The sequence below is a fragment of the Corvus cornix genome, chromosome 2, assembly GCF_000738735.6.
Source record: "Corvus cornix cornix isolate S_Up_H32 chromosome 2, ASM73873v5, whole genome shotgun sequence".
Classification (NCBI taxonomy): Eukaryota; Metazoa; Chordata; class Aves; order Passeriformes; family Corvidae; genus Corvus; species Corvus cornix.
Window position 1 is genome coordinate 24330745 of NC_046333.1, and position 13406 is coordinate 24344150.

The 13406-nt window shown below is 40.5% G+C and overlaps 1 protein-coding gene across 2 annotated transcripts; it reads right to left on the reverse strand.

Annotated features, from left to right (window-relative positions):
• Window positions 1-2612: 2612 nt before the first annotated feature.
• Window positions 2613-13169, reverse strand: HUS1 (HUS1 checkpoint clamp component). 2 transcript variants are annotated; one of them, XM_010398609.4, is made up of 8 exons: window positions 12978-13169; window positions 12580-12707; window positions 11930-12106; window positions 10584-10691; window positions 9567-9641; window positions 7598-7697; window positions 7104-7235; window positions 2613-6281 (listed from the first exon to the last, which is right to left on the reverse strand). In XM_010398609.4, the coding sequence occupies exons 1-8, from the start codon at window positions 13027-13029 to the stop codon at window positions 6199-6201; spliced, it is 855 nt and encodes a 284-aa protein (XP_010396911.1). In that variant the 5' UTR covers window positions 13030-13169; the 3' UTR covers window positions 2613-6198. The 2 variants fall into 2 exon arrangements, with proteins under 2 accessions (XP_010396911.1, XP_010396912.1); XM_010398610.3 differs by having other exon boundaries at window positions 12895-12985.
• Window positions 13170-13406: the final 237 nt, after the last annotated feature.

A 13406-nucleotide genomic window follows, 5' to 3' on the forward strand; every position in this document is an offset into this window, starting at 1 on the left:
AACGGCTTTGACGTTAAAAAAACTCCTGCGCATATCTGAGACAGGGACTGCTAGGAAAGCTACCAATGAGACAGGCCCTACCCCCCTTTCTGGGCCCCCTGGACTCTGCAGGCTACATGGCCCCCCCTCGCCAAGAGCTACTTGGAAGTGAAGAGATAAAGTAACCTACAAGAAGACCATATATTTACATTCCGTTTCATAGCTAGGAAAACTTCTGTCTCGTTCTGAGCTTCTGGGAAACACTTAATTTGTCCTTAACTCAGTCAGTGTCTTTACAAATGCAAATTACTCATGTTAAAAAATACGTTTTACTGCATCTCAAGAACATTTTTGGCTTTAGTTAAAAGTAACTTTTTATTTTCAGTAAGCTGTAGGTTCTGACAGGATTGCTTACTGGAGAGATTCAAGGCTAGCTGTATGAATGTAGTGTCTTTCTGCATGCCAGTAGAATTATGTAATTCCTTCCTTTGAGGCTGCTTTGCAAGGTCCAAAATTCTTCAACAGAAATGCTTATATATTGCATGATTGGTACAACTTGTCATGTAAGATGTATACTGCCTTTCTAAGAATTTTGATTTTAAAAAGTCGAATTGGACTGAATTAATACTGTTTCTTTGCTCAGGTACAATGATGCTAGCTGTTACCACAAAAATTAGAAACTTTTATACCTGGAAAAATATTTACAATCTTGGTGCACTCAGAGCATAAATTATCATTATGCATCCCCTCAGCAACTAACTCCAAAGCCTGATGTCAAAACCTTGAATGATTTGCATGGGAGCAATTAGCTGGGTGAGGCCCATGGTAAGTTTAGCCACTCATAAATCAAGCATTCCTTTCCTCACTCCCCCATCAATGTTATCTGCAGAAGCTATTTGAGTTATGGATATAATTGCCTCATGACTCCCCACTGTAAAGACAGGTGGAATTCTGCTAGGTTTACCACTTCGGTTGCTTTTTTTGCCCCACAGTTTTCATAAGGTAATTTTATTGTGAATATTTCGCCATGAACAAACATGTGACATCTTTTCAAATAGGTACAGCTGTTTAGTGATTCAAATGTAGCTATTCTTCCTTTCCATTTATAAATTGAAATTGGACTTGATATCAAAACCATTTAAGTGCTGTGATGGACCAGAAGATTGACAACAAGTGACACCACCTTACAAAACAGACTTGCCCAATGAGTATGTGTTAGCTGATCAGTGGCTGAGTTTCTAATATTCTCTATTCCTATGAAGACAGGAAAAGTGGAATAAACAGAAGCACACTCCTTCAGAATCGTCTGAAACCATGGCTTTGTGGTTGTTTATGTAGACGTGTCAGCTTTATACACCCACTGACCTAAGAGAGTTAAATGTGCAAAATTCAGGGCAGTATTGTATGACTAGGTCCTTGGTATTTAATCCTTACGTATTCATATCCCACTACCTTTAATAGTGCGAGGTCAATTCTATTGTACTGACAATCACGAAAGGCCGTCTGACCATCTGCGAACTGAGCAGGTTTTAAGTGCAATTTGCCAATATATACACTGTTGTCATTTTTCTGAGTAAAGCTGCACCTTACAAGACCCTAGCTTATATCAGGAAAGTACTGAAAGACATACAATGCTGTCTTTTTTTTTTTTTTTTTTTTGAGTACAGTTGCAAATTGGAAAATCCTGCAAAATTGTGCTTATACCAGAAAAGTCCTGACTGTGAATGGATATTTTCAATAATGCTTATAGTTACCATGAGCTAGTCTCACAACTAAATTATGTAAAATAACAACGTATTTGCCACACCTTTATAATCTCTCCAGTAAATCCTTGTTGCTGTTATTTCATTTACGGATTGGTTGTTTATTTTGTTTAAATGTTGTATGATAAATTTTCAGTAGCTTTCTTGTAACAGTGGAGTCAAAATGAGTTAAATTCTGTAGTGTCTGTAACTTTTAAGGGAACACTCTCAACTCTGACTTTAGTTTTGTTGTATATAAGCGATGTTAATTTTAAGTTCTGTAAAATTTAAGTGATGTTAGGTTTAAGTTCTGTTAATTTGAAATTCTGTTACATTTCAGTTGTGTTACGATTAGGTTCTGTTAGACTTAAGTTCTGTTAGGCTTAAGTTCTGTTGAGTTTAATTTCTGACAAGTGCTGCTAAGTTTCAAGTTTAAGTGCGTTCAGTTTAAGTTCTGCTCTTTTAATTTCTGTTAAGTTATATTCAGATTAATTTTTGTTCAGTTTCAGTGATGTTAACTTTAAGTTTCATTCAGTTTACTTTCTGTTACATTTAACTGACGTTAAGTTTGAGTGAAGTTCTGCTGAAATATGCTCATTTAAATTGAAAGATACAGTTCTTTTGTTACAGAGGTAAGATTGAACCAATTGAAACAATTATGATGAAGAATTGGTAAGCAACTGTTCAAGAATATAAGATACTAAGTTGTAAAAGTATGAGAGGATGGGGTTTGTTAGAACCTTATATTCATTGAAAATTCTATGGGTATAAGTGTTCTGCACTGGTCAACTGCGATAATTACTCGTAACAATCTTTGCTGTTTTATCTTTCATAGGTAGCAGAGAAGGATGAGTAACAATTCCAATTATGCATACGATTGATTGTAAGGTGTTTTGTGCTTTCTTTCTTGCTTTTATTTTGCTTTATTGTCATATATACATAGGTGTGTGGAGAAATATAATCTTGATTTCTTAGATCAGTTACTGTTGCTGTATTAACGATTCTGGGTATATTCTTAATGTCATATCATGAATTCACTGACGTTTTATGAAGGGCATTAACCAGAAGATATTATTCGATGTTACACATACGCATTTCTTTGGCTGTTTGCAGTTTGTTCATGGTACCATTGACTACTTAGCTAAAGATAAATGACAAAGCCAGCTGCTTTACAGACTTTCACATACCGTTGTGTAGCTATCTGCAAGACATGTATCTTTTTAGGAAACTTTCCCAGCTGCTATTTATAGAGGCTTGTTTGTAGGATATGTTAGGGAAACTTTCCAGTTAAGGCCTTGGCTCTGGCCAAGCCCTGGCCCTAGCTGGTCGTGAAGTACGCCAACGGACCCAGGTGCTTCTGCACTAAACATGTAATCAGGTCACTTTGACTTGCCCATTTGAGCTTATAACAGCTGGACCCCCTTTCAAGGTACACTTGGAAGTCTTGCCCGGGAAGGTTTCTCCAGGTTCTCATTGTGAACCGGGGCGCGTCAGCTACTGTAGACTCTGGGTGATGGTACAGTATTTAGGCAAGTGAGGGTGTATTGTTCTAAGTCACTATCCTTTTGTTGTGTGCTGTGGATTACATGTATTACCTTGCTTATTTTTGTTCAGTGTGAGTTTATTGGTTTATTACATATATTGTCTTATTTTTATGTTGCTTTCATGTTCATAGTGAGTGATGCGCATGTTACCAAAAAAAAACCCAACAAAACAACACCACCCCAAAACAAATAAACAAACAAACAAACAAATAAAAAACAACCAAAAAAAAACAAAGAAGGGGGACTATGGCTCCTCAGGAACATTTTGATAATGCAATATTTACACTAAAGTTTTTGAAAGCAGATCAGTGATTTTGATCCCCAGCAGAGCAATACTGGTCTGAAGATTTGACTGTGTGAAACCAATTTCTAAAAGGTTTTACATAAGAATCCAGAACTGTATGTGCAATGGCAAGGCCTAGCTGATCTACTAACCTAGGGGAGAAGGTACATATGTGTTTTATTGCCAACAGGTCTAAAGTGGTTACCTGCTCGTCTGGACAAACATTGATCGCCTCTGAGAAAAAGAGGCTCAGTGAGAGGAAAAATGACCCAATCACCATCCAGCCCTCGTGGCCAAAGCAGGAGCAGAGGCAGGACTGCCAGGAACATGGCTGTGCCTGGAAGCTTATGGAGGCAGCCAGCCAACAGAGGCCTTGTGTCCTACTGCACCCACCATCATGTTATTGTGTTCCTGCTGACCTTCTTCAGTTGTTCCCTGTTCCATGCCTCCAGAGAGACATTCAGTAATGTTAAAGTCAGCATTTCCAACTAATGGACTCTCTCCCACCTAAACAGCACAGCCTGTGAGCTCCAGCCATATGAGCTTTGGAACAGTATCCATTTACTTCCAAGTGCAGAAGCAGCAGCTCTCTCTCTGGGGACATTGGACACTATCCTTTTGTTTTCCTATCCTGTGGGTATCTTTGTCAGTAGCATGTTGTTCTTGATGGGTTTTTATTGATTGTGATCTGTATTTCATGTATCTTATCCTGTGACCAACAGATGACCAGTAACCATCTTAATAATGGCTTTACAGGTGCAGACTGTTTTGGCATTAGGGTACATGAACCCTTGTCATAAAAAACAAAGAAAGGGGGAGATGTGGCATATAGGTAAAATCTTATAAAATGAAGGCCTTGCTGCCTTTGTAAATCATGGCTCAGGCCTATTACTTTAGCTAAGTCGAAGTACTGTGGGAAAGAGACATAGCTGAATTAGGGGTAGAAAAACATTCTGCATGACCACTGTGTGCTCACATTGTGGTGTACGGTGGTTGGTTGAATTATGCTTGTTATGCTTTATAACTATGTAAACAGATAACTGGCTAAGTGCTTAAAAAGGCCTGGTTTCTTGCCACCATCTTCAGTGTCAGTCTTTTGTGTCCACCATCACCCTGCTTTCCTGGGAATGGTTAAACACCTATGCTCATGGGAAGTAGTGAATGAATTCTGTATTTTCCTTTGCCTATTAAGCTGTCCTTCCCTCAACCCAAGAATTTTTTCACTTTTACCCCTTCCAATTCTCTCCCCCATCCCACCAGGTGTGAGTGAGTGAGCAGCTACTTACCAAGGTCAACTCACAACATAGGCAAAATGGGACTTAGCAAATGATAAAGATGCAAACCTCAGCATGTTGGAGGCAGTGGCTGGAAATATGACAACTGATAAGGCAATGTGCAGGGCAAGGAAGAGTAGGGAGGAACAAAGAGGGAGTAGGCAGAAAACCTATAACCACAGTCAGTCAATACACTTATCACTGCAAGTCTATTCTATCTTCTCACTGCCACTGCTTCTCCTTCAGCCTTCTCTTGACCATTTACATGAACAAAAGATTCATTGCTCCCTTAACGTCAATGTCCCTTGGAAAAAAAAAACCAACCAAAAACCCAGCACTTCTGACCATGACAAGTTACTTTCTAGAAGAAACTCCCAGTCACATTTGGCAGCATAGACTCAATCACCATTTCTAAAACAATCAAAGGCTATATGGAACATGCCAGGATAACAAATAAATCACACATGGAATAAGGAGGCAAAGACCTCAGAAAATAACCAGGAGGTAGAAGCAGGGGCAGTGCTCCCATGGTGAAATTTAGTTGTGCTCTTGGCTGCTTGGCATGAGAGCCTAGATGCAATCTCATCATGTCTGACACCATGATGACACAAGTTGTACAATGTTTTCTAACTGGAAAGGGGAAAAAATGTGATCCACAGATAACTTGTTCTTTCTTTCACACCAATTGCTGTGCTCACGCATGTCCTCATATGATATTCATTCTGTACACAGGGATTTTCACTGCTCACATTAATAAAATTATCCAGACTCTTTTGCTCATCCTCTCAGGCCAAGAGTTAAACAAAGAGTAAGCACAAACAGAGTTGCTGATGTATATTGGAGCAAGTCTAATCAAAAGATTTCTACTGAAACAGAATTCAATTCCCTATCACTTCAGGAGGGCTGTGCACGCTCGTCCAGGCAAATACCAGTCTGGCAACCTTCCAGAAGGCTCTCTTGCTTCATGGAGCTGTGATAGCTTGCTCAATATTGCATTGCTCAATACTGAATACACACAGCAGCAGCTCCAGAGATGGATTCTAACTTTAGTTTTTTTGAGGAGACTGAAGTATTTAATTGAGCATGCTTTTGGGATGCTTTGAGCTGTGGGTAAGCCAACTTTCAGTTTTGCTCCTCCTAAGAGCAAGATATGCCAATGCTCCCCAGTGTTGTGTCTTTCATAGCATGTAACTCTGCACAAAAATGGCTGTCTAAATGAGAAGTTATTTTGAATACTTTCATAAATATTGAAATAATGTCCATCTGATGGCTGCATCTAACAGTGTCTCATATCAAAATACTCCAGCAACTCAGGAAAGATTTCAGACTTCGTGAAAGAGCCCTCAGGTTGGAAAATGACCAAGATTCCAAAACACTCAGGCAATTGCTGGAATAAAATACTGAAGTGAAACCTCCTCATGGAGCAAGATGAAGTGGACAATTCTTTTATGTACAATATCTGTAAAGAGAAAAAAAAAATTAAAACACAAATCCAGCTTAAAGCAGAAAAAATACTTAAAAATTACATCTTTTAAAGATGCCACCATAAGAACAATGCTTCCACCACTTCTGACAGAAGGAAAACTAGACAATTTAAATCCTTGAGGGTCTGTAAAGCATTAATAGTTTATGAAAGATGATGCTAAAAAGTAAATATATAGTGTATAGGTTTATAATGCTACACCCATTATTTAAATCTTCCTTGGGAAATTCTTAGCATCTGCACTAAACCATAACAAACAGATGTTCTCAGGAAAAGCACACAGAGTTATAAAAATAGAATATAAACCCCTACATAGGCTTCTGCTAGAAAGGAAGTATTGCTTCTATGGGTAGAAACACTAGCTCTATAAAAAACATTTTAGTATTAGAATCAGGGTAAGAAAGCATCCAAAGGAAAAAAAACCAACCAAACAAAAGCCAGTAAATTCCAATTTCTCTGCTAGAAGCTAGAGGCCTTAAGACTTTCAAAAAATAGTATCTCAAAACAATAATAAAAATTAATAACAACTTCAAAACAGAGACAACAAGAAAACACGCATGATTAGTGAGTCTGAGTATTCAGCTTGATACTTTTTAAAGTGCCTGACTTATTTTATTCTTTCTTCCCCAAATGCCTAGGACATGAATCTTACTGCCTAAAGAGATTAGAAGTCCTTGGGTACTGTGAAAATAGTTGAGTTTCAAACAGACAAAACAGAAGATGTGGTATTCTGCTGAGACTAAGTATGGCAAACATCCCTACTTAACTGGAGCTCGCAAGCAGAGTTGTTGAACTTACTGCACAATGCTTTTGTAGGATTGACCTGCTGTCCAGCAAGCAGCTGCTGCAGCTTCTTGATGTCTATGCATGCTTCAGCCATACTTTCCAGATCTCTGCCTTGAGCAGAACTTTGACATCCATCCTCTGATGCTTAAAGTGTAAGGACACAACACTTAGTCCAAACATAAGCAGTAGTTTCAAAACCCATAAGGACACACCTGGGAACTGCTGAAGCACTGGAACTCATATGGCTTGTTTTTCAGAAACAGCAGTGCAAGGAAAAGAAATCCCAGTTTTCCTACCAAACTGTCAAGAATACTGGAAAAGATTCCCCACCACCACCCCCATACATGAAACAGACATGCTATTGGCCACTTTTTCTTTTAAGATTTCATTTGAAGACTTCAAAGTACTTGAAGCTATTTTCTAAAGAATAAAAGGTAAGTACTGTTATAAGCAACACAAATAATGAGATCAGACAGACACAAGGGGTAACAAACAGGGAGACTTACCCCAGGGAGGATTTCCCAGGTCTTTAAAATGCGTTGTTACAGATACTAAGTCAGTTTCTATTTTCAAGTTCATTTCACCACTCAAGTTTGCTTCAATCACCTGCAATCAATCTCAATTTTAGGCAACCCACTTTCACACTGCAGAATTACAGAATACAGTTTGGTCTTGTTCAAATACAAGCTTCCAGGAGTACTTCAGTGCACGTCAACCATACTTTCCGAACATGGTTTGAACATTTGAATGTTCAGCTACAAAATGCATTTGGCATCATTCCTGTGTGAATTACCCTAGACCAAACTTTCAGAAATAATGAAAATAAAGAAATGTAATTGCTCTCCAGTACTTTTAGAACAAGTATTAGCTTTGGGAAGTTCATGTGCTGAGGAAAAGGCTTCAGAAGTAAGTGACTGAAGCTGAAGAAATGCAAAGATTCCCGAATTTCCATTCAGTTATTCAACAAATAAAAAGGCACCTACACAGTCTATATTACACACACAGAAAATGGGATGCACCAAGAGCTGACAGTGCTGCTTTCAAGACTTTAAAATAGACAACAGCTGCATCAGATCAGTAACTCCAAGAAGGACTTTGAACTGATAGAAATCCTGGAAAAGTGCTAAAAGTTTTCAAATTCCATCCTGAAAGCTGGAAGGAGGAATTTGAAGGAAACTATATATGGTCTTACAAAATTTCCAAGCAGATCAAAGGATTCCTAAAGCACAACCAAGCACTTCATTTCTGTGATTAGACAAATTCTCAGTAATTTAAAAAAAAAAAAAAGACTTGTATTGCAACCAGAATAGAATGGAGATGCCAAGCTCCCAAACAATGGACAAGTACTATCAGAAATTGCTTCTAAGCCCATTTTGCAGCACTGATCTTGACCACTTTTATTACCAGGATGCATCTAGCAAAGATAATTAATTGTGACACTTAATGCTTTTGTTCTCTAACAGCATGAAAGCAAGGCACTTAGTGAAGTTCAATCCTGTCATACAGCTATCCTATCCTGTGTGAGAAACGATCCTCAGCTCTAGAAACAAAAGCACTGTGCTCAATTTTGCATAAGCATATCCACCAAGGACATGGGGGAAGGAAAGGCCAGGAAGTAAAAACAGAGCCCCCCAAAAAGTCGCACAAAGGAAAAGAGTTTGATGTGTATTTGCTGGATGACTGCCATTTGCAAAACTGCCAGTAACCCGGGGTAATCCCTCAATTCTTCCAAGTCTTGAAAAACTGAGACTGTTCTAATTTCAGGATTCTCAGTTAACAGAAAATTTCCTATTTATTAAAATGGGTAGGAACAGCATCAAACCCAAACTATTCCAAAGTTCTACTCTTACTTACTAACTTTCATGTCAGTCAATTCTGGTGACTGTGAGCAAAAACAACTAAATAAAAAACCAAAGTCCTTTTCTGTCCAACTGCAGAGGGCTTCTTTCAATTAAAAGGCCCACTAGAACTCCAGAAATCCAGGGCAGACTGCAAACCCAACATGTCAGAGTCTAAAGCATAGTCTGACATCCTGGGGCTATTAGCAGAATTTCCTTTAAAGACTACATCAAGTTTACCTGAAGTTCATTCACAGACACCTAACACAACAGTCACTTAATAGGCATTTCCATAATGAAATCACCTGGAAAGCCTCCAGCTAGCTTCCTGAAGGACCGTAATTTCTTACCAGCTATAAAGATGGCTTGTAGCACCACAATACCATGTTCTTTCATGGATTTAGTACAAAGAGCATAATTTTCTGAGAAGCTCAGGAAAAACTCTTCAGTGTAAATCCTAAAATAAATCCCATCATTCTCTTCAATCTTTACACAGGCTTCAGGTGCCTTGATTTCAAAGTCTAACTCATCTCAAAATAAGATAATGTGGCAGCACCAGTTTAGGCAACAGTGAAACATGTTATGTCCCTGATGAAATAACATCTGTAACATAAATGCTTGAAGTGTCTGAACTTACAATGAAATTGCTGAGATTCTTCATTCTTTCCACAACACTCTTCATTGTTTTCAGCACTGGTAGGTAAATACTGACCTAGAAAGACGTAAGAAATGCATTTGAACAAGTATTTCAGATGTGATTTGGACAAATTTATTTCTGCTTTCAACTCTGTCTTAGTTTGGACTGAGTTATCTCTGGCTTGCAGGGTGCACAATATCTATCTGAAATCAGCAAAGGTCTCAGGAACAGAGGAGCTCTTTCCCATCATACCAACAGGCCATCATTCTAGCAATTGTTCCAGACATAACATTCCAAGTGTCTGTTCAAAATAAAGAAGAGGCATATTTTGCAGATCAGACTCTCACATGAACATCTGTCATTGACTATTACTAAACAGTCAATTACTATAGCCAAAAAGGGAAGAACAAGACTCCCATGATACTGCAGTAATTTCTGGAACTGCAGCAGTGTAAATCTGAAATAAAAGAACAAAATACTTCAAGTTTCTTCTTGTATGTCTTCAGAATCTAAATCTGTTAGCTATAGATAACAGACATCCATAACCTCAAATAGGAGCACATTTGCACAAGGACCTTTCCTTGCAACTCTGCTAAAAGTCAAAATGAAAGGATATATAAAAATCAGGAGGAAACACATATCTTTAGCTCTGCCAGATAGGCCATGAATTTCAGAAAGAACAGATTATTTGGGCCTTCTAGCAACTAAACAGCTGAAACAGTCTAAACCTGCGTGGTTTAGAGGTGCTCCAGACCAAAGCCATGCAAGTCTTTTACTCCTCCTTTCCTTTGCCGTGAACATCACAGAAGCAACTGGCAATCACCCACTCTGTTTTCATACATTCTGAACTCCCTTGTCAAGATAGAAGCCATGTTCCATACTCCTCCAAAACTGTCACCTCCAGTCCTCCTTCTTTGCTTTCAACTCCTTTCCACACCCCACCAGTAGTACACTCTGTAGCAATACCACTCCACTTGCAAACTCCCCTTTCAGTAGGGAATATAAAAACAGGCTTACATCAAAGTCTGGCACACTGGGCTCTCTGAAGTCATTCCACATTCTTCTGGGAATAACTCCCACAGGAATGTCATGTGTCACAATCCTACTGCTGCTTGATAAGGATGGCTTGAGGGAAAAAAGAGGATGCTCTTGCAGTTAAACACAAGACTGGAATTCTAAATTTAAATCTTTCAGACCCACTCTGGGAAATGCTATAACTACATACCCCAGACACTCAGTTCCAGTTTTCCCTACGTCCCTATCAATATACTTTTAAGTGGGCTTCCCTTTCGAATGACGAAGAGTTTGTGAGGTATCAGTCATTAGTGTATCTATAAACTATTCTTAGAGCTGAAGAGGTGAATCAGTGCATAACAAATGGTTAGAAGTTTTTTTTGGTTGAGAAGTTAAAAGTTGCTTGTTAGAAGAGTGGGGGTATGCGGTTAATGAGTTAATTGTTATTGCGATTGTACGGGTGTAATATTGCCATGTGCCCACTAGATGGTGACACCAATGGGGGAAAGTAATGGGTCTATAGAAAGGAGGAGAATGTTCTAGAATGCTCTTAAGATGACTTAATAATCATGATGTAAACACTTTGGGGAATTATTGGTTAGGGGGCAAACCAATCACTCGACACCCCAGAGACTGACAGAATTGAACACCAATGAGGACCCTAACAACGAGCCATCAGAGGGAGGATCTGAGCCGCACCAATCACAGCATCAAGAGAGACTATAAGAACTGCTCCGGGGCTCAGCCCCCGGGGGTCTTCCTGAGGAACCTGAGTCCGAGGGAACACCCTGCGCATCGCACAGTTTGTTTTTCTCGGTTGTCGAGTGGGACTTGGGCTTACCTCTAGTCTCCGCTCCTGGTTTTCTTTTTAATAAATGAGCAGACTTTTATTCTGCCCAAAAAAGTCCAAGCCTCGTTTATAACAAGTGGAGTTAACAACAACAACAAAAAAATCAGAAGTCAGCATGCAGTATCAGGAAAACCAAAGGCAAAACACAGAGCCAAACAGTACACTGAAACCTCCTTCACCTAATAGCTTCAATGAAAAGAGAATAATCCACAGAAAATATAGAGGATGAAGAAATGGAGAAAAGTAGACATTAGAAAAAGTTGTTTCAATAACACAGCTTTCTTTCTTCCTCCACCTCTTCCTTGCCTTTTGGAAAATACAAAGCTGGTTCTGTGTACTACCAACCATGATGGCAAGAAAGGCTAGTGAAATGGAAAATGGCACAATATTTCTTTAGTTTTCTAGAATTACAACAAATATTACCCTTTGATCTTAGGAAAAGCACTAAATTTTAAGATTTTTTTCTTAATAATGAATATGAAAGCATGGTTGCACTTACTAGCTCCACAGCAACTCTGAGACAGGGACAGTGTTTATTAGTCAACTTGATCTTCACTGCCTTAGCACTCTGGGCAGTTTTTAATGCTCTTGACAGGTTCTCAGGCACCAACTCTAAATAGATTTCATTGTGCTCTGCAGCTACTCCTTCCATCTGAAATTCGTCGAAGAAATTCCCCTACAATTTTTGAAAGTTGGGAAATAAAGCAAACAAGAGGGGCCAGTTTTATTTATCAGACCTTAAGCTTAGAACTGCATGCGTACAGCAGAAACTTCCCTCTGCCTGGCATCACCTGAGGAATCACAACAGGCTGCAGAACTATGAAGGCTCATTGCTTCAGTCTAAACAAATTAATGTCCTCCCCTAACACCTAATCAGTCCATTAGACAGTGAGTTATGCTTTCCTGTTTCCAGTTTTGGGCAGGCCCACGGGGCCAGCACACACTGAAGCTTTACACTGAAGTGACAATCAAGGTAAAGGGACTATCCAACCTGAAACACCTGTGCAACCAGACAGACCCTGAGAGGCCTGGCAGGTGAGGTCTACCTGACATCCCAAGTGAAGGCTACGAGAAACGCCCCGTACATCAAACCCAATTGCATGCTCTGGTTTTCAACAACATGTGGTTACTGAACTTCCCTGCACTTACCTGGCTCAGCTCACACCACATACTGGCACCTCCATTTGCTACTTTATCGGAGAGGATGAAATACAGCTTGCAGACAGTAAGGCGCAGGATGCAGCTCTTGGCTAACCTGGCGATTGTGTTAATTATACCTGCCGGAGGGAGGGAGGCGGACGTTACAGCGGTGATCGCTCCATACACCCCGGTCTCTACAGGACAGGGGAAGAACCTTCAGCCTCTACAAACGCAGCTCGTGCTGCTGCGCAAACCCCTAAACATGTCGGGGCAAAGGAAAACGCCTCATGCCACCTCCTCCCAGGAAAGGCCTGCGGTCCTCACCTCCCCTCCTCTCTCCTTTGCCCGGGAAAGCCCAGCCGCTCAGCGAGGCACTGCCGGCCTTCAGCCTGCCCCGGCATACTCACGGCTGAAGTGGTTGAGGCAGGCGAGATCCACGATCTTAGCCCGAAATCGCATGCCGGCGCGGGCCCTCCCGGGCCCCTCGCCCGCTGCCACAGAAAGTGGTCAGGGAGGAAGAAGCCTCCCACCGAGCAGCTCCGGGCGGGCAGCGCCCATTGCAGCCGACCCCGGATGCGCGGCGGGATTGGGCAGGGTCTGGCACAGGCGGGCCCTGCCAGACTTCCTTCCGCTGCGCTAGCGGTCCTCGCAATCAGGGCTGAAAAGCTTGGCTCGAAATGAAATGCCTTGGTACTCCCGGAACATACGTGAAAATTCATCTGTATGGGTCCCAGCCCCGATGTCTCGAGGAATTTTCGTTTTCAAGTCCAAGGGGGCCCTTACAGCAGACACCATCAGCTCCTGGCAGTGGGCAAGCCCCGACACTGGACCACATG